The sequence below is a fragment of the Coffea arabica genome, chromosome 11e, assembly GCF_036785885.1.
Source record: "Coffea arabica cultivar ET-39 chromosome 11e, Coffea Arabica ET-39 HiFi, whole genome shotgun sequence".
Lineage (NCBI taxonomy): Eukaryota > Viridiplantae > Streptophyta > Magnoliopsida > Gentianales > Rubiaceae > Coffea > Coffea arabica.
In genome coordinates this window covers 43,606,743-43,625,045 of record NC_092331.1, presented here as the reverse complement: position 1 = coordinate 43,625,045, position 18,303 = coordinate 43,606,743, and the positions used below count along the sequence as shown (strand labels likewise).

Here is an 18,303-nt window from a genome sequence, read left to right as displayed (position 1 = left end):
AATGATATGGTTGGACAATATTACCCCTATTATCTTAAATTTTTTTATTTTTTCTCTATTAGCTTTTTCATTTTTCCCTTTTCTTTTTCCTTTTATTTTTTCTTTTTCTCTTTCTCTCGTGGAACTAGCCAATGTTTCCCTTCGCTGCGAAAAGACTTACATCAAAATTTTTAATATTTTTAAAACTACTTTTTAATTTGTTTATTTATTAAATTCATTCTTAATAATTTATCATAAACTCTTTGTTATTACAAAATATATGTAGCTTATATTGTAAAGTGTATTAATTTAGTAATTCAACAATTTAAGTACTTATAAACCAATTAAGAGTTCACAATTACTCAACTATTGATAACAAAAGTAACATATTATTTATCATATAAAAAAGAAAAGATAACAATTGTTATTTCAAAAAGATAAGATTAAACAACAACAATAATTCATTTTTTATTTGTTATTGATACTACATATCTATTTTGTTATTATATATTTGAATAGTTCAATTTCTTGAATGACATTGACTTCAACATTTTGAAAAAAAAAATCTTGTACTCCGTAGAATTTTTTTATAAATATTGACATATGAAATTAAGAAATAAACAAGTTTCAACTAATTTAGTATACTTATTTAAACAATGCTTAAAGAAAAAAAAAGAATTTAAAAAGAAAATGATAGGGAAAAAAGAAAAATAACAATGTTTAAGATAAAAAGGGTAAATTTGTCCAACAATATCATGAAAGGGGGCAAAGTGCCTATAAATATAGTTTTGGGGGTAAATTGCAACAAGGTATATAGTCCATGAGGTTTTTTTTTCGTTTACTCGGGTGTTTGGATAGTAAATTATTTGAGATAATTTTATAAAAAAATATTGTGACACTTTTTTAATGTGATGTATATAATATAAAAAAGTAATTGAAGAATGTATTGATAATATAAGTAAGTCAGTGTGTGCAAATAAGGTGAAAATAATGCGTAATCCAAACACACTCTTCGTAATAGAAACCCCGGAGCAGTCTATTCTCTCTCCTCATTTCCAGATCGCCGAGCTGAAAATCACTGCGTTGGCGTGGCTCGGCACCAGCAGCAGCAATCGTGCACGTCTCTTTTTAGCGCAACTGTAAGCCTCGTTGCTCTCTCTCTCACACAGCCACACACTGAAATTCAAAAATCGTGTTATATGTTATGCGTTTTTTTCATTTAATTTATGTGATCGTTGTCTTTCTGAGTTTAATTATGCATATGTTTTGTTTGTGATATTGTTTTGGTGATTTACCTTGGCACGGTCATGGACTTCGACTATATACAAAATAACAAAACCTCTCATTAATTATTATCCCCTCAGTCCCTCCTTCGCAGCCATTGCCGCCCATTCCCCTCAGTTCTAATAACTACTCAACTAAACCCATCCTCTCTGTCTAAATCCTCCTAAAATTTTACCCAGCCCAGAATCCCAGATCGAGCTGATATCTTCGTCGGCAAGTGATCGGAGGTAAATCTTCATCTTTTTCTTGCTGATATCTTCGTCTTTGTTTTCCTTGTGCGCTTAAATTTTTTATAATTAGGAGGGAACGGGTCTGTGACGTCTGGCTCTGTTTCTGGTTCTAGGTTTCTGTCTCTGTTTTTGTTGGGTATCGCAAGTGAACTGAATTTCTGGTCTAGTAGCAAGTTAGAAGAGCATTTCTGTGGAAAGCACTGATTTTCCGTCGACTTCTCAGATTTTCCGTTAATTCTCTGCTTCCTCAAACGAGAAAAGGCTCAAGGTATTTCACTGCCAAATTTTGCTATTTTTTCTTCGTTCTTTCCCCTCATTTACTCGTGGATTATTCTTATTCAGGCCACTTTTGCTTTCACTTTTTTAACCTTTCTGTGTATTTAAATTTCACTGCTGATTTGTCCCCCTTTTATCCTGTTAGTCTGTTACAATTTTTGGTTTAGCTTTAATTCGAAATTAATCAAACAAAGGATAGTTGTTTGCGTGCATATAAGATGTTTGTGAAAAGCCTCAATGAAAATGTAAATACGAGAGCCTAATGGAACAAGAATTCTTTCCATGTCCTATGATATCGTTTATAAGCAGTTCCAACAACCATGGCTTTGTTTTAATTTTATTTAATGTTATTTACAATTGTATTATCGTAAATGAACATTTATGATAAATTGATTTCTTTCCTCGCGAGAAAAACGGGGTGGGGGCGGGACGGGGGGTGATCCTTCCCCCGCCCCATTGCCATCCCTAGTTATCCCAAGCCAAATTCCTAATTTGACACCCTGGACTTCACTCCACTCCAGCCCTAAATTTCTAAAATCTGTCGCTTTGTTTCCACCTTCTTGCCGCAGCCGATCTTTGTCGCCATTGCCGACGACACATCTGAAATCCCCAAGTAAGTTCCTACTGGAGAGTACAAGCTCTATACACCAATTTCCAGTCTCCTCTCCTATGCTTTGTCCAAAGAGTCCAAACCTGACTCCCTATATATTCTGAATCAATTCCTGCTGTCTTCTCCGGTTCTCCATCTGATCCCCGGCAGAGTTGCAGAAGTTGGGAAGGTTGGTTGAAAACAAGGGTTGGAGTGATCTTTGTTTAATCAAGTAAGTTAATGTTCTGCAACTGGCTAATTTGGTGCAAACTAAAATGTTCACTTTTTAAAGATAAATTTGCTTGTGCTACATAAATGCATCCTTTAAAAGTCAGAATTGCATTTTTGGGGTAAATGCTATCTAATTTTGATGTACAGATTCATTGAAGTATAAGAAGAAAGGGAAAAGCGTAAATGACCAGCAATGTGGAAGCAGTTACTAATTTAATTTCATGTGATCTATTTGTTAAATTTCAGGCAAAACACGTGCAAGAGCTTTATTGGGGACTTTTTCTTTAATTCTTTTATTTGAATTAATGGATTTCCTTTGTTGCTTTCTATGTGTTTGAGGAAATGTCAAAGTTACTGAAAATTTTGGGATGCACCTCTTTTGGTAACTCCATTGTTGCTTCCTGAGATATGCAGAAATCAGGATGGCTACTTTTAGTCTATACTTTTAGTTGGAATTGCAGAAACTAGATAACTACTTTTTTTTTAAAATTTTTTTGGCATAAGAATAGACACTAATTAGATTTTAGACGTTGAAGTTAAAAGCTACCTCTTATGTTGCTTGAAAGTTGAAATCAGTGTTCTAGATTGATATTTAGCATTCACTCATCACTTTCTTTTCTTTTTTTTTTTTTGGCATTCTTGTTTTTCTTTTTCTCTTTTGGCTTAACTGAGGTAGGACGGAAGTAGACTGCTAATTAAAAACTGGAAATTTGTCTTTCATATTTCAGCTGACTCTGTCACTCCTAACTCCTCCGCCGCTGCCGCCGCTGCCGCACCCTTCTCTCAAAAGCTTAGAAAAAAACGGCCATTTCAGTCAATGGCTTCCGTTGCAGCAAATCCCTCCTCCATTAAACAATCTGTGTTTCTATCTCCATCCTCTTTTCTCAGCTTCCAAACCAGCCCATTTAAAGGAAGCCAATCTTTCATCCAATTCAAAACCCCAGTTGATAACAAAACTTCCCTATCGATTAGGACGGTGTGGTGTTCGCAAAAATCCAGCGTGGCCCATGTCATCAACAATGATGCTCCGAAAAAGCCTACTGGAAATCCCATTATTGTAATTGATAATTATGATAGCTTCACTTACAATCTTTGCCAGGTCTGGCCATTTTTTTAGCATTTTTGGGTTTTCTTTTTGTGATTTATTTTCTCAATTTGCTAATTTTTTTTCCTGGGTTTCTGTTTTGAAGTATTTGGGAGAGCTCGGGTGTAAAATGGAGGTTTACCGGAATGATGAGCTGACGGTGGAGGAATTAAAGAAGTAAGCTTTATCTTGTTTCTTTGGGAGAAATTCTTGTATGCCAGGTTTAAGTGAAAAAACAGAAGGTACAACTGAGTGGTTGTACTTTTGCTATTGGTGTTTGCCCTTTTCAGGTGTATGAGGTCTGACTTGACGTTATTGATTTCCTGGTTTTTTATTTTGTTTTGCAATGTAATGATCCTTGGACTGCAGTAAGTTTTGTGTAATGACCAAATAGTCCCTCATTTCATGCATGTTTACATTTAACCTGGCCCTCTGTAGTTGCGTGATTTCATGCAGAAAGGGTATTCTTGATGAGGTCATTGTTTGCAAAAATTTTGCAAACATCACATCAATTGTTTAGAAAAGGCCAAGTAATTCTTTTATTTTGTTCATGATTTTTATAGGAAAAATCCAAGGGGGATTTTGATATCTCCAGGACCTGGTGAGACTAACTTTTATTCAATTTTTTAAATTTTTGTTGGAATCTTTTTTTTTCCTCTAGTGAAACTTATCTATCATAATGATTGCTAATTTTTTTGCAATAACAGGAGAACCTCAAGATTCAGGAATATCATTGCAAACAGTATTGGAACTGGGGCCAAATGTACCATTATTTGGCGTGTGTATGGGGCTGCAGTGTATTGGGGAGGCTTTTGGAGGTATCTTTCAGTTCCTATAATAAACTGCTAGAGAATGTGTTTGAATGGTTTATCATTGGTTCAGAAGAATTTCTGCTAAGAAAATGCAGGGTTTTGATCTCGTACTAAACAAATTGAGATGGCGCAGTAACTTTTTTTTCTTTGTTCCATCCATGTCCAACTGAACAAGATGAAATATTTGGATCCATTGTTTGAATTCTCCAAACAATTATTGCAGTCATATGATAGAATTCTCCAAAATCCTTACATGATACCTGTCAAGATGGCATAGTCAAAGTCATAATAGTGGTACATGCATTGTGAATTTGATGCTTGCAACCCCTGACGAATTTGGTACATTCTTGATCTGGCCAATCAGATAGTAAACCTTTGCCAGGACTCATTCAAGTTGATTAGACTCTATTTACCAAATAAATCAGCACCTCGGGTCATCCATGTGAGATTGAACTTGTCAGAATACACACAACCGTAAGTTTTCTGAGATTCAACATGCTAGGCTATTCTTACAAGTAATATAATCACTGACTAGGCCAAGCATCATGGAATTCGTGAGTTTCTTCTCATGTTGAAAGCTTTTCCATGGCCCATTAACATTAAAGTAAGGATTAAGGACCAGTACTACGAGAAAGAATTGGATGGAGGCCACTATAATGGACTTGGATCTGACTCAACGATGTTATGTATCTTGCACAAAAAATGTAGCCATGTAAATTCTTATTTGTTATTTAAGCCTACAATGGATTTTGAGGGGCCTGTTTTGCTATTCTTATTCATGTTTCAGCTTACGCTGCTGCTTTGGATTCTCTGGTAAAATTTGTTTTATGAGCAGGGAAAATCGTGCGCTCACCTTTTGGTGTGATGCATGGAAAAAGTTCTCTTGTGTACCATAATGAGGGTGAAGAAGAGGGTTTGTTAGCCGGCTTATCCAAGTGAGTTGTTTTGTTTATGACATGCACATAAGTGCTCTTGAACCAATTTCTGCATGTTTGGAGCTTGTTTATTGTCAATAATGGTCCCTGTCATGTTAATATGCAATTGTTAAAGCATTTAATCCTGAATATCTGGAAGTATCAGAGTTTTTCCATTACTATTGATGTGATGCATTAGAGCTTGATTCAATTCTTGATCTTTGCCCTTAAGATTCACGTTATGACTCTAGGCCCACCTTTTAATGAACAACTAGGAATGCTCCTTGCAGAAAGCTTTTTCTGATACCAAAATATAGACTAGTGAAGTCCCATATAGATGCTTTGCACCAGCTACACTTACCAGTCTGAGAAATAATATAGTGAAACATGTTGCAAGCTTTATATGCAGAGGATAGTCAATTATTATTGTTGGCCTAATTCATACTATGGACTAAACTGGAACAATAGAAACTGATGACTCGTTGATGGGTGTGTTATTTAGCAGCTGCATGGTTATCTTTTTGCAGTTTGACCTTGCAACTTGGTATTCATGTTGTCATTGACTTCAAGCTGCTCATTTAGCATTCTTGTGCTCACAGACACAAAACGACAATTTGTTGGATAGAAGCAAAATCTTGAAGGGAACCTACAATCATTCTTGGTCCAAATTGTCTTGTTTAAGAGTCAAACATCCAGAATCTTCTTTAAATCTTAGCATGCATGGCATTAGAGAGTCAAATGGGAGTAATGTAAATTGCATGAAGTTGGCTACTTTAGCAAGCTTGCTGTGTGAGATGATAATAGTTTCTCAGGTCGTCGTCTAAAAGGGATTTGCTCTCGGCTTGATTTATCTCAAAGATGAAGACTGTAATTACTTAATGTGTGATCTTTGCATATGACTATGTTTTGTTTTGGCACCATCCTGGATCCTGTATATGCTGATACCTGGATTTGTGTTTATGTTGCAGCCCTTTTACTGCTGGTAGATACCACAGCCTTGTGATTGACAAGGAAAGTTTTCCTAGTGACAAACTTGAGATAACTGCTTGGACGGAAGATGGACTCATTATGGCTGCTCGTCACAAAATATATAAGCATCTCCAGGTAAGGAGTTTACTTCCCAGCCTTCCTAAACATGTTCCAAGAACACATCTCATGCATGAAACATTCACACATTGGGATAAAGATGTATTGTGCATGCAGCGGAGAGGCATTCTTTTGACCCAACTCCCACAAATGGTCCATCAAATTCAACAGGTTTAATCTGTGCATGTTTGAATTTTAAAAATTAGGAACCATAATGGACTATATTAAATAATTAAAATTAGTAAGACGTTGGAGTTGGAAACTTCAAGTTGATGGGACTATAAATATAAGATCTCCAATGTACTTCTCAGCTAAGTAACTTAGTGGAATATCTATAGAAGTTCGTTTACCAGTTTGCCGTGGCCACGGGGTATTAGAGCGATACAAGTTCTGTTATTCCATTATTTCTTTTTGTTGGAAACTGATTTTAAATCTGATGCTGGATAGTTTAATTATATATTGATTTTAGAGGAGAATAGTAGAAGATCCTATTAATAAAAGGTAAGTGAATTTCCAAAACTTGGATACCCTACCTCTCTGAGGAATGGGAAGTAAGAATCAGAACTGGCTCTAACGTTTCGAATTTATCGAACATATTGATGCAGCCACCACTTGTAAAAGTTAGAGAGGAAAGCCTTCATTGCAATTGATCTTTTTAACAACTTTGTTCAAGAAGCTGGCTCCTGGCTACCTGGCAAATTATTTTAGAGCTCACTGGCTGAATTTGATCTTTTCATTTTGCTAAGTGATGTGCTTTCAAAGGACCCCAAAAGACATATTTGACCTGACCTGATTGCAAATGTCTGATTTCGTAAAAATCCTTGACCTTTAGCAATTCCTTATTTTTCTTCTCTTCAATATTCTTTTTTATATTTTTAATTATTCAAATGCAAATCTCCTCCTGTCCCTTTCTCTGTTGCAAGTCTCTTCCCCCCCCCCCCCGCGAGAAAACATTGCTACAGATCTTTTGTAACGTCTTTCTTTCCTGCACTGCCATCATCCTTCTTCTCCTCTTCCTGCACTGTGGCTTTGTGGTAAATGCCTTCAGGACATCTGATTCTCCCCATACGGCAGATTGCATGCATTTATTTTTATCTTTCACACACGTGGGTTTGGGTACTTGTAAGATTTAGAGTGTTTTTTTTTTTGGTTATCGTATTCGTCTGGTTTTGTATGTGTGCATGTATTCTGTGTTGGGTAAATTGAGAGAAATAGCTAGGTAGATCAGGTGGGAAAAAGAAAATGGGGAAGGATACTCTGCTTACTCAGGCCGTGAACAATATTTTAAAGTCAAATCCTACATTATGTGTCCTGAGGCAATGAATAAGGAAAGAGTTGCAGTTGTATTCATTTAATCCTCAAAACGATGGTGTCATGTTTGTCATCTTGGAACTTTTAGGAGATTTTCAGTAATCAGATGATTCAGTTTTCTGTCAACCCTGAATTCTATTCTGTCAATGATGAACAAGATTTTCAAGGTACTTCCATCAAAACAACCCATGAATGGTGCTGTTTCAAGGATGTGCTAGTGTTTCTGAAGGCCATTTGAGCAAGTTAAACTACTTAAAAATTTTCGTCTTTTTTGGAAAGCACTTGTCTTTTGAGGGAAAAAAAAAGTCAAAGGAATGTGAGTCGTAAAGGAAGATAAAATCGGTTGGATAATTTTATAATATTGCTTTGATTTTATAATATTTGTATTGATTTTATAATATTGGCATTGTTGTTATTGACTAACAATCAAAGGTGATAAGTGAAAGAAAGTAAATGTTAAGGGCTAAAGTGAAAGTTATGCTATATTGGGATTTAACATGATCAACTTTACGTTTTGCTTTTGTCTGAAAAGGCAAAAGTGAACTTCTGGTTATATAATTACATTAGCGTATAATGTGGTAAAAAAAGCATTTCAACTTTAGAAGATGAACATTCTGCAGAATTGACTACCTTCCATAATGTTAGGTTCCTGTTAGATGTATCCTGTGCATAACGCATCTCATCAGGGTTGTTAAAGGTATGATGCTAAAAATTGCAGTTAAAAAGTATGATCCATTAAATAAAGGTAACCGACTAGGCGAGACTAGGCCTCAGGATGGTCAACTTTTTCGTATTTTCTGAGTTAGTTAACTTTCTGGTTATAGTAGTCAGAGATGTGTAGGAGTTCATTCCTGTGGAGGTTCTTTTAATAGGTTTGTTCTGCTTGAAAGTACAGAAGTTCATGTTGTCTGTCAAGACACTGAATCTAGAGGATAAGCTTCTCTTTTAATCTTTCATCAGATTTGCATCTCTTATAAGATTTTTATCTTGTTTTACTGTTCAACCTGATGTTTTGCTTACTTCATAATGCAGGGAGTGCAGTTCCACCCAGAGAGCATCATAACAGATGAAGGCAAAACAATAGTTCGTAATTTCATCAAGATGATTGAGAGAAAGGAAGCTGAATCTGAGGAATGAACAGTTATAATTAATCTTGTCAAAGCATCATGTTCAGGGAATTCATAAATTCTCAAGACTAGATATTGCAATTTATTTGTTTGTTTTCTATTGGAATAGAATTTAAAAAACCTCACTGGGCTCTCCTTCTCTTTTAACAGTGTGTGGATATAGAATTGCTGCTGCATACTTTTCTACAAGGCTAAAACGCCTTATGTAATATTGTTAGGACTCTTTTTTCTGTTTTTTTTTTATGTTGTGTATATAGAAAATGGCAATTGTTTTTCAAGTTCTGGCAATGCATGACTGACTTTTGTGATAGAGCTAGTTATGATTTTACAAATTTGCAATGCAATACCAGAAAGTAAGGGCAAATATTTCCATTATTACATTCATGGTACCAAATATTTTTAGAATGTCTTCAATAGTTTGTCTAATGGCTATGGGTGCAAAATGTGCATTGGTTGGGGGAAGAAAAGAGAGGGGGGGGGGGGGGGGGTTTCAAGTTTAACTATTTAAAAAGTAAGGATTTTTCTAATAAATGTTTAATAAGCAATACTTAACACATTTATATTTTATTCAATCTTATTATATATACACACGTTAACAATTACTATCTTTTTTTTATTTATATATCTTTTCTAATTAATTCCCTTGCATTTATACATTTTTTCTAATTAATTTTAATTTTCTAAAAATTTAATATCTGAAATGTATGTTAACGAGTGTTCAATAAACACTTGTTAGAGAGACCTAAATCGTAAAATTATATTAGGGAATATCTAAAATCAAGAGGTAATAGACGGACCGCATGCACCTGAGAGTGCAAAATTTTTCATGCGGTAAGGACCAAAGAGGTAATGGATGGATCGCATGCACCCGAGTAAGGACCAAGTTGCAGCATTTTGAAGTTGAAGGACGGAAGTGCAATTTCCAAAAGTTCAGTTAACCGTCCCTTTGTGAAACTTTTCCCAAGGCACTTACCATTTGTCTCCGCAGCTTCAGCTGTCACAATCCCTGATTCATCGGATTCCAATATTTACCACATCAGAAAAATTGTCCTCAGAGCATATGACAGAGTCTAGAATTCAATGGCTAAACAGACCAAATGGGCTTTTCATATTTTGGATTATCATACACAAAGAATCATGCTTATAATACAAACATTCTACTGTACTTTCATGGATACATATCATTTTTTTTCCCCATAAACAATACCCCTTTAAAAATTGGAATCCTATACCCCATCAAGGCATTAACCCCACCACAAGTTTCTATATAATAACAACTCCATCTATTAAATATGTTTATTGGAACATAAGACAATGGGAATTACAATACATAGCTGAAGACAATAATACATCAACAAGTACATGGCTGGGAACCTCAAGGTATGAAATATATACATACCCCTTGATGATCAATGGCTAGTATAAAAATCTTATCACCCTCTGTAAAACAATCTGTGGACTTCTCATTTTATCTTCTCATCCTTTTCTTTTCTTTTTTTTTGGTTTTTGGGGGTGGTATGCACAGGGAAAGAACATTAATCAAGACTCAGAAAAGAAGGTGTGACAGTACAAATATAGGATATAACAACATCCACAACACATTCATTCTTATGTAGAGGATGCCTCTCCCTGACTTGATGATGATGATCTGCTCCGGTGGTGTCGCTTGCCCCGGTGACGGTGAACTCCTCCGAAAGTAACGGGGTCGAATGCACGGAGGCCCTCGGCTTCCTTAGCATCTAGGACACATTCAGCTGGAGGGACCGTATATCGAGCACGGTCGTAGCAGTATGAGTATTGCATATGCTTCTTCCTGAAGTTCTGCATTCTAATTCTTTGTTCAGGTGTGATACCAGTAGGGATTGAATCATGTTTTGGAGCAATGTCACACTTTGTTGCCTGCTCAGTAGGATCAACTGCACAGCCATGGAGCACGAGGTCGGAGAATTTTGCAATGTATGGGGCATATTTGTAATTGATTCTGAATTTTCCTCCATTTGTAGCCCAATCGGAACCATCCCATATTGTTGCATACAATGACATAGGCTTGGAAGGGAAGTCCCCACCCATTGTTGCTGTCCTTTTGAACTCTCTTATGGGGACATTATCAACATAAAAGCTGCAACAAAAGAAAATGAGATACCAAAACAAGCAAAACAGGATCAAAGTCTTGATGAAAAGACACCATAAATGTACATTAGCCAGACCAAATCCAACAAGCGTGGTCTCATTGCTTGCTTGCAGCTGCAGGCTCATCTTTGATGTGGGGCAAGAGTTAAAAAAAAAAAAATTTAAGTGCCTGGTGCACGGTAAAAACTTCTCTGTAATGTATCTGGGGATGTTTCTGATTTTATTTGAATTTTTCTTGAAGACAAGCTGTATTGGCCATATAATACCACTTCTGTTGACCTCAATATGTCCAAAAAGCTCTTAAATAAGCAAGTAAAACATGAAACTACTAGGAAAAGGGAAGAAAACCTTGAAATCTGCAAATTGCATTGCATGGTACAGGGCGTGCAAATATGTAAAAACAATGGAAAATCAGGATAGTATTCCAAAAATACAAGAAATAACTGCTAGAATCCTCCAACAAAAAACAGACAATTTTGTTCGCAAAACAGCCATAATAGTGAAATTAGACTGTTCGTGACATAGTGTAGTCATCAAGTGAAAATATAATATCGGTAAGAATACTAAAAACTCCACAATATAGGATCCCAAATGCAGATCAACAATATTCAAGTACAGATGGGAAACTTATGGTTACATAATTGTCATTCTCACTTTGATCAGGTTGCTGACTCAGTAACTGCATACAATTAAGTATTGATAACAGAGAGCATAAAATTCCTTTACAGGAGGATCATTACTTCTCATTTACTATTCTTGGTAACGAAAATAAGAAATATGGTCAAATTAAGACTTATCATAACATCTTCAGAACAGGAAATAAACATGGAATGGATCCCCATAGCATTTCCAAGAAAGGAAAGGCTATAAATATAGATTGAGACATCACAGCAGAAACCCCAAAAACAGTAAAATCAGAACATCAGTGCACATAGAACGCCTCCATCAAAGAATCAGTCAAGTAAAAGCTGTTACAGAGCAAAGTATGCAACCAAAAATAGCAAAATTCAGAGGACAAGAAGGAAACAAATAATGCAGGAATCTTAGATTTTGGGATTCTTACATAATCTGATTCTCAGTCCAGAGGATACTGTACTGATGGAAATCTTCCGAAGGATCAAACCAAAGCCCATATCTTTCTTCTCTGCCAGCGTTTGTGCTACCATTTCCATAAATATTTGTCTGCATCCTCCAGTCTTTACCCCTTACGTTCCCCAAGAACTCAAAATCCACCTCATCATGGTTCTTTTGAAACATGTCACCATTTGACATCTGTCATCCACCAAAATAAACACAATTCTAGCATTAAAAAGGAAAGAGTTAATCACATTTTATTCCTTAAAGAATACCCTATTTTTCAGTTTACCCCATAACTTTTAATTTTGCTCACTTAACCCCCTTTAGGACAAAATTGCCCTTGCATTATTTTGACTTTTCATTTACCTTGTTTTTCTTTCTTTTATTTCTTTTTTGCTTTCTTCTTTATTCCTCTTTCTCACAAAAATTTTTACCTTAATGATTGAAATTAAAAAAGAGAAATTGCAGAGATCTATCTTCTCATTAAATGATTAAAAAAATATTCAAATCACTTTCTTAAAATACAATTTTTTTAGCCTTTCAATTCTTTTAATTTTGGGTTTTCCACTTTCCTTTCTAGTTTCTCATTTTATTCCCAAGAAAATATCTTAAGATGAAATTGTGACCTGATTAATAATCATCAATTGAAATTTGTGACACGTGGCATCATACAAAAAATCAAAATTAATTTTTTATGCCTTTTAAACCTTCACCTAGAAATTTGCAATTACAAACTCAAAACAAAAATTTTCGTTGAAATGGAATTTCTATTGGAAAGGATGAAAGAGAGAAGAAAGAGAAAAAGAAATAAAAGAAAGGAAAACAATTTCATCTTATGATATTTTCTTGAGAATAAAATTAGAAACTAGAAAGGAAAGAGGAAAATCCAAAATTAAAAGAATTGAAAGGCTAAAAAAAATTGTATTTTAGAAAAGTGATTTGAATATCTTTTTTAATCATTTAATGAGAAGATAGATCTCTGCAATTCTTCTTTTTTAATTTCAATCATTAAGGCGAAGATTTTTGTGGGAAAGAGGAAGAATTAAATAAAGAAGAAAGAGAAAAAGAAATAAAAGAAAGGAAAACAAGGTAAATGAAAAGTCAAAATAATGCAAGGGTAATTTTGTCCTGAAGGGGGTTAAGTGAGCAAAATTAAATGTTATGGGGTAAACTGAAAATTGGGTATTCTTTAAGGGGACAAAATGTGATTAACCCAAAAGGAAAATTAGAAAAAGACCTTGCCTCTTTGGAAAAAAAAAATTGCATATAATTTAAAATGGAAAAATCGTTCAAAACGTGTTCTCACATTTTACAAGATGACTTTTTTCGTCCCTCACTTTTAAAAGTGTAATTTTACGTCCCTTACAAATTCACATTAACCAAATTTGGTCCCTACTTAGGTTTTCAAGTAGTTTTTGACCGGAATCCACCACATGAGTTGCATGTGATCATTTTTTAAGGACAAAATTGTCAAATCAAATTTTTACATAATCTGATTCATAGTCCCTCACATTTCACAAAATAAATTTTTTCGACCCTAACATTTTACAAAATGAATTGTTTCGTTTCTCACATTTCAAAAAATGAATTTTTCCATCTCTCACATTTTTCAAAATGAATTTTTTTTATCCCTCATTGATCATTTGTACGAATAGCTTTTTTTCTATAAACCCACGTATATATCTATTTGATTTTATCTGAACAGTATGAATAACATTTAATTTATCTCTATTGGATTTCATCTAAACATGCTAATTGTAGTTGTACACATGCAATTCAATAAATATATATAGGGGTTTAAAACTAATAATTTTGTTTGAAACCCATATATATATTTATATGATTTCACCATTTGAACCTATTCAATATTTGTGACCTTTCTCTTTTGGTAATAATTTATTTATTGAGATGTATAATAAGGTCATCTAATTAATGGATCCTAACTTGAATTCTATAATTGTGCTAATAAATTTCAGTTTAAATCTGAAATTTCTATTCGACATTTTTAAAACCAACACTTGAATTACTTGTCTTGTGATTGTTTTAAAATTTGAAAGTGCCAATCGCTTATTTCTTTTTGTCATACATTTCTTTTGTTTACTTTTTCTATCCAAATTTAATTCGATATAAACACTCGATAATATTTAGGATTAAATATTTTTTTTATTTTCAAATTTCGAGTAAAAGAAAATGAATATAAGCGAAAAACTAACAATTTTTTTAAACTCATGTATATATCTATTTGATTTCACTTAAGCAGTACGAATAGTATATAATATATCTCTATTTGATTTCACATGCTATTCGTATTGTTTAGGTGAAATCAAATAAATAAATATATGAATTGAAAAAATATTATTCACACACATGATCAATAAAAGATGAAAAAATTCATTTTGAAAAATGTGAAAGATGAAAAAATTCATTTTATGAAATATAAGGGACGAAAAAATTTATTTTATGAAATGTGAGGGAATTATATAAAATTTCATTTGACAATTTTGCCCTTAAAGTATGATCACGTGCAAGGCACGTGGTGAATTCCGACCAAAAACTAGTCAGAAACTAAGTAGGGATCAAATTTGACCAATGTAAATTTGTAAGGGACGTAAAATTACATTTTTAAAAGTGAGGGATGAAAAAAGTTATTTTACAAAGTGTGAGGGACGTTTTGAACGGTTTTTCCATTTATAATCCCAAAAATTAAAAAATTTTCAGTAAAATTATGAAAATCAAGAAACTCCATGGAGAAAATATGATCAAGAAAATCCAATCTGGGCTTCTTTTTATTTTATTTTCTTTATAAGAATGAGAAGGATGAACCATGACGAGAGTCTCTAAAGTTGTACCCTTGATCACAAGGTTATGTGGGATTCTTCAGCTTGATCAAGGAAAAACTTACATAAAATGCTACAACAACGCCAGCCGTGTAATCTGCTGGAAGCTTAATAGAAGCACTGAAGAATCCCTGTGAATAAATGTCTTGTGACACAAATCCAGAACCTGTAATCACAACAAACCAGTGCAACAAAGGGGGAAAAAGGTCAAAGGAAAGCCAAAGAACCATTTCTTAGAAATCCAATAAAACAATTAAGAAGAATTGACCTGTTCTTTCATCTAAAGTAAGATGAACTGATTTTCCATCTTTAACGACCATAAGATTATCATCACCAAAAAGCTGAGAGTACCCTTCATCAAATGAAAGAATCGGAAGGTTTTTCGAAGCCCCACAAACCAAAACAATGAAGGTGGTTAATGCAAAAAATCCCAGATGAAAATTCACCATTCTTTTGTCCTTTTTTTCATATATATAAAGAGCTTTTCTGTGATCAGTTTGTCTGTATAAGCGAAATCGTTCCAGGTGTTTCTTGGGGTGTTCAGTGTGTGATGTGTGTGTAAAAGAGTCGTACTGAGGAAGCAAATGTGAGAGAGACGAGATGATATGAAGAGTGACTGAAAAGGAGTGAAAACAGAGTCTCAATCTCTATGGAAGTGAAGAGAAAGAGAAGAGTGACAAGGCTAATGACATGGGAGACAAGAGCGGGTGATTTTATTGGGTGCTGAGACTGAAAGGTGATACTTGTGAACTGTTCAAAAGCATAGACAAAATTTCAGTTGAGAAAATAGAGATGTTTTAGTAGTATTTTACATTAGTATTATTTATTTAGTGAAAAGTGCTTTGCTAATTTTTTTGGTTTGGGACTTACTAACTACTGTGTACTTGGCAAAAATCAATTCATAAGTTGGACAAACAAATGGACATGCATTTGGATTTAGAGTTACTTGAAAGAAAGATATTTTGACATCACAAACATATTTTTTTATTATTTTTATTCTTTAATTATCTTTTTATCTACGTATGCCACATTGCAAAAGATGTTCATTTTAAAAATTTTTCTAATTAATTTTTAGTTGAAATAGAGGAAGTTAAAAAGTGATTTTGTGGCAATAAATCATAGTCGCACATGTTTTTATGAAACATTGATTTTTCTAAAAACTTTTGTGGTGAGACAAATTTCAATAAGTTTACGTGAAATGTTTCAATACTTTTTAGATGGATTTTTGTAATGAATGTCCAATAGACCGTCGTTAGCATACTTAAATCACACTTAGCTTACTGTGTGAATGTACATAACAATAATAATAATTATTCTTTATATTTAACCACTTTTTCTAATTAATTTTATTTTTTAAAAATTTAACACCTGAACCACATCTTAACAAGTGTCTAACTAAATAGACCCATTTGTTATGTTTGTACGTGTACATATATTGCATATAGGTTCTTATGCTGTTCTTATGCTGGGTAGAATAATATGAATTCATATTGTTACGTGAAAAAGCTATACTTAAGTGAGAAGGATTTCATCCTTGTTTGGTTAGTATTTAGTATTTACGACTAAATAAATAAACAAATAAATACACAATGATTAAAAAAAGTTAACTAGAATTTAGTGAGTAATAGTAAATTGAACCACTAGTTACTAGTCTTTTGCTTTAGGAACTGTGTAGTCATGTTGTGTGTGCCATTAGGCATTAGAGTGAGCTCTCATGAGTGAATTAAATCTAATCACTTATCATAATAAGTCTTTCTTGTCGCCTTTTTGTTTTATTATATCATCTTTGAAATTAAAACGAATATTTTCCCTTGGACATCTATGTGGAAAATCGAGAATCATGCATATTTTTATAACTGATGATGTATTAGAAGTTCGTATTATATCCACTAAATAATTGTGCACACCAAACAGAATTAACAGTGGTTCTCGACTTATCCTTGATGATTCGAATCCATGATTTATTATCAATTACAAGTAAAGCACCTTACAAATTAGGTTGCACTTTGTTGTCAAACCGAGTTACAAACTAAAGGCATAACCTTGGATGTATTGCATACTTTTAAGGATTTCACTAAGTTAAAATTGGAATAATAACCATCAGTGACTCATTGAATCGAGAGACTTCTAAGCAAAGATTGATTAAAGTTATTCTCTTAATCACTACGATACTAAGAGGAAAGAGGAGACAAATAGTATAGAAAGAATATATCAATTGTCTGCCAGAAAAGATGGGTTAAAACAAATGGAATGACTTGTCTTTTTTCCACTTTTACATCCATTTTTTGTCCCTTTATCCCCCTTTGAAGCTTTCAAGCTAGAACATGAATAAAGCAACCTAATCAAATCTTAATGCCTTCAAAGAGTGATAAAGTAACAAAATCGTGACAAAAGTGAATCTGCACGGATTATTTTTGAATACATATGTATATATTGCTCTGTTTGGATGGTTGTTGTTTGAGATTTTTTTTTTTGATAGTATTTTATCATGACATCTTTATTGATAAATGCGTCTGTATCTTGAAAAAAAGGTTCGAAAATCTGCTTATAGTTATCTAAAAAATATATTTAAAAGATTTAATGGTAATTATTGAGACTCGAAAAATTAGAGACCTTGAGTTCAAATCTCCATTTCCTTTTTCCTGTTAAAATACAAATAGAAAAAACTTTTGCAACACAATTATATTTATTTGAGAACGTAGGGGCAAAGTGGGACTAACACCAAAAAGAAAGAAAGCAATAACAGGGCCAAAGCACCAAGTTAGAAAATGACTTTTGAAATAGAAAGATGGTCACCTTTTCTCACATTATTATTACTGCTTTTTGAAAATCATAAGCTTTACCCAAAATTCATAAACCTACATAAAAATAGTAAAAGCAAAATCCATCCAACCAGAAAAAGCTTGAAGAAATGGACAGCTGGTAACGGGCCAGGAGCCGCCCTATTTTGGCTTAGTGCGCCTCATACCAAAACTAACCTCATATTTTAAATAAAATTACAGATTTGCCCTACCGTCAAAGCATTTTACCGGAAACAGAGGCAAAGGGCATTTAATGGAACGACCAGAAAAAGTGGAAAACGCTGTAGCCAACCAGGAACGCGTGGAAGTGATGCGTTTTATCCTACGTGGCGAGTTCTGGTAATATTAAATTCGTTGGAAAATAAACCGTTAGTTAGGACTGAGGAGTTAGTAGGATCGTACTTACTACTCCCTCCCTTTTTTTATAACTGTCGTTTAAGGTTTTGCACATCAATTAAGAAAAGTTTTCATTGCTTAAATCTATACACCACTTTCCTTTTATACCCTCATTAATTATTCAATTCACCCATGTTTT

General features: G+C 33.8%; 2 protein-coding genes across 6 annotated transcripts; one reads left to right on the top strand and one right to left on the bottom strand.

Annotated features, from left to right (window-relative positions):
- Positions 1 to 987: 987 nt before the first annotated feature.
- LOC113718769 (anthranilate synthase beta subunit 2, chloroplastic-like) lies at positions 988 to 9,201 on the top strand. Of its 5 annotated transcripts, XM_072072348.1 has the most exons (11): positions 1,158 to 1,490; positions 1,607 to 1,761; positions 2,339 to 2,382; positions 2,530 to 2,590; positions 3,318 to 3,688; positions 3,780 to 3,850; positions 4,237 to 4,274; positions 4,381 to 4,491; positions 5,321 to 5,420; positions 6,368 to 6,503; positions 8,829 to 9,201. In XM_072072348.1, the coding sequence occupies exons 5-11, from the start codon at positions 3,407 to 3,409 to the stop codon at positions 8,931 to 8,933; spliced, it is 843 nt and encodes a 280-aa protein (XP_071928449.1). In that variant the 5' UTR covers positions 1,158 to 1,490; positions 1,607 to 1,761; positions 2,339 to 2,382; positions 2,530 to 2,590; positions 3,318 to 3,406; the 3' UTR covers positions 8,934 to 9,201. The 5 variants fall into 5 exon arrangements, with proteins under 5 accessions (XP_071928448.1, XP_071928449.1, XP_071928451.1 ...); XM_072072347.1 differs by lacking the exons at positions 2,339 to 2,382; positions 2,530 to 2,590 and adding an exon at positions 988 to 1,118 and having other exon boundaries at positions 1,344 to 1,490; XM_072072350.1 differs by lacking the exons at positions 2,339 to 2,382; positions 2,530 to 2,590 and having other exon boundaries at positions 1,717 to 1,761.
- A 1,004-nt stretch (positions 9,202 to 10,205) lies between these two features.
- LOC113707921 (probable xyloglucan endotransglucosylase/hydrolase protein 28) lies at positions 10,206 to 15,580 on the bottom strand. Its single transcript, XM_027230319.2, has 4 exons — positions 15,236 to 15,580; positions 15,033 to 15,133; positions 12,117 to 12,325; positions 10,206 to 11,042 (listed from the first exon to the last, which is right to left on the bottom strand). The coding sequence occupies exons 1-4, from the start codon at positions 15,414 to 15,416 to the stop codon at positions 10,532 to 10,534; spliced, it is 1,002 nt and encodes a 333-aa protein (XP_027086120.2). The 5' UTR covers positions 15,417 to 15,580; the 3' UTR covers positions 10,206 to 10,531.
- Positions 15,581 to 18,303: the final 2,723 nt, after the last annotated feature.

Coding starts and splice junctions, on each gene's coding strand:
- LOC113718769 (XM_072072347.1), top strand. CDS start 3,407: ATGGCTTCCGTTGCAGCAAATCCCTCCTCCATTAAACAATCTGTGTTT. Junction 4,275..4,380: donor TTTGATATCTCCAGGACCTG/GTGAGACTAACT, acceptor TTGCAATAACAG/GAGAACCTCAAGATTCAGGA. Junction 6,504..8,828: donor AAATATATAAGCATCTCCAG/GTAAGGAGTTTA, acceptor TTCATAATGCAG/GGAGTGCAGTTCCACCCAGA.
- LOC113707921 (XM_027230319.2), bottom strand. CDS start 15,416: ATGGTGAATTTTCATCTGGGATTTTTTGCATTAACCACCTTCATTGTT. Junction 12,326..15,032: donor GCGTTGTTGTAGCATTTTAT/GTAAGTTTTTCC, acceptor GGTGGATGACAG/ATGTCAAATGGTGACATGTT. Junction 11,043..12,116: donor TGGACTGAGAATCAGATTAT/GTAAGAATCCCA, acceptor CTTTTGTTGCAG/CTTTTATGTTGATAATGTCC.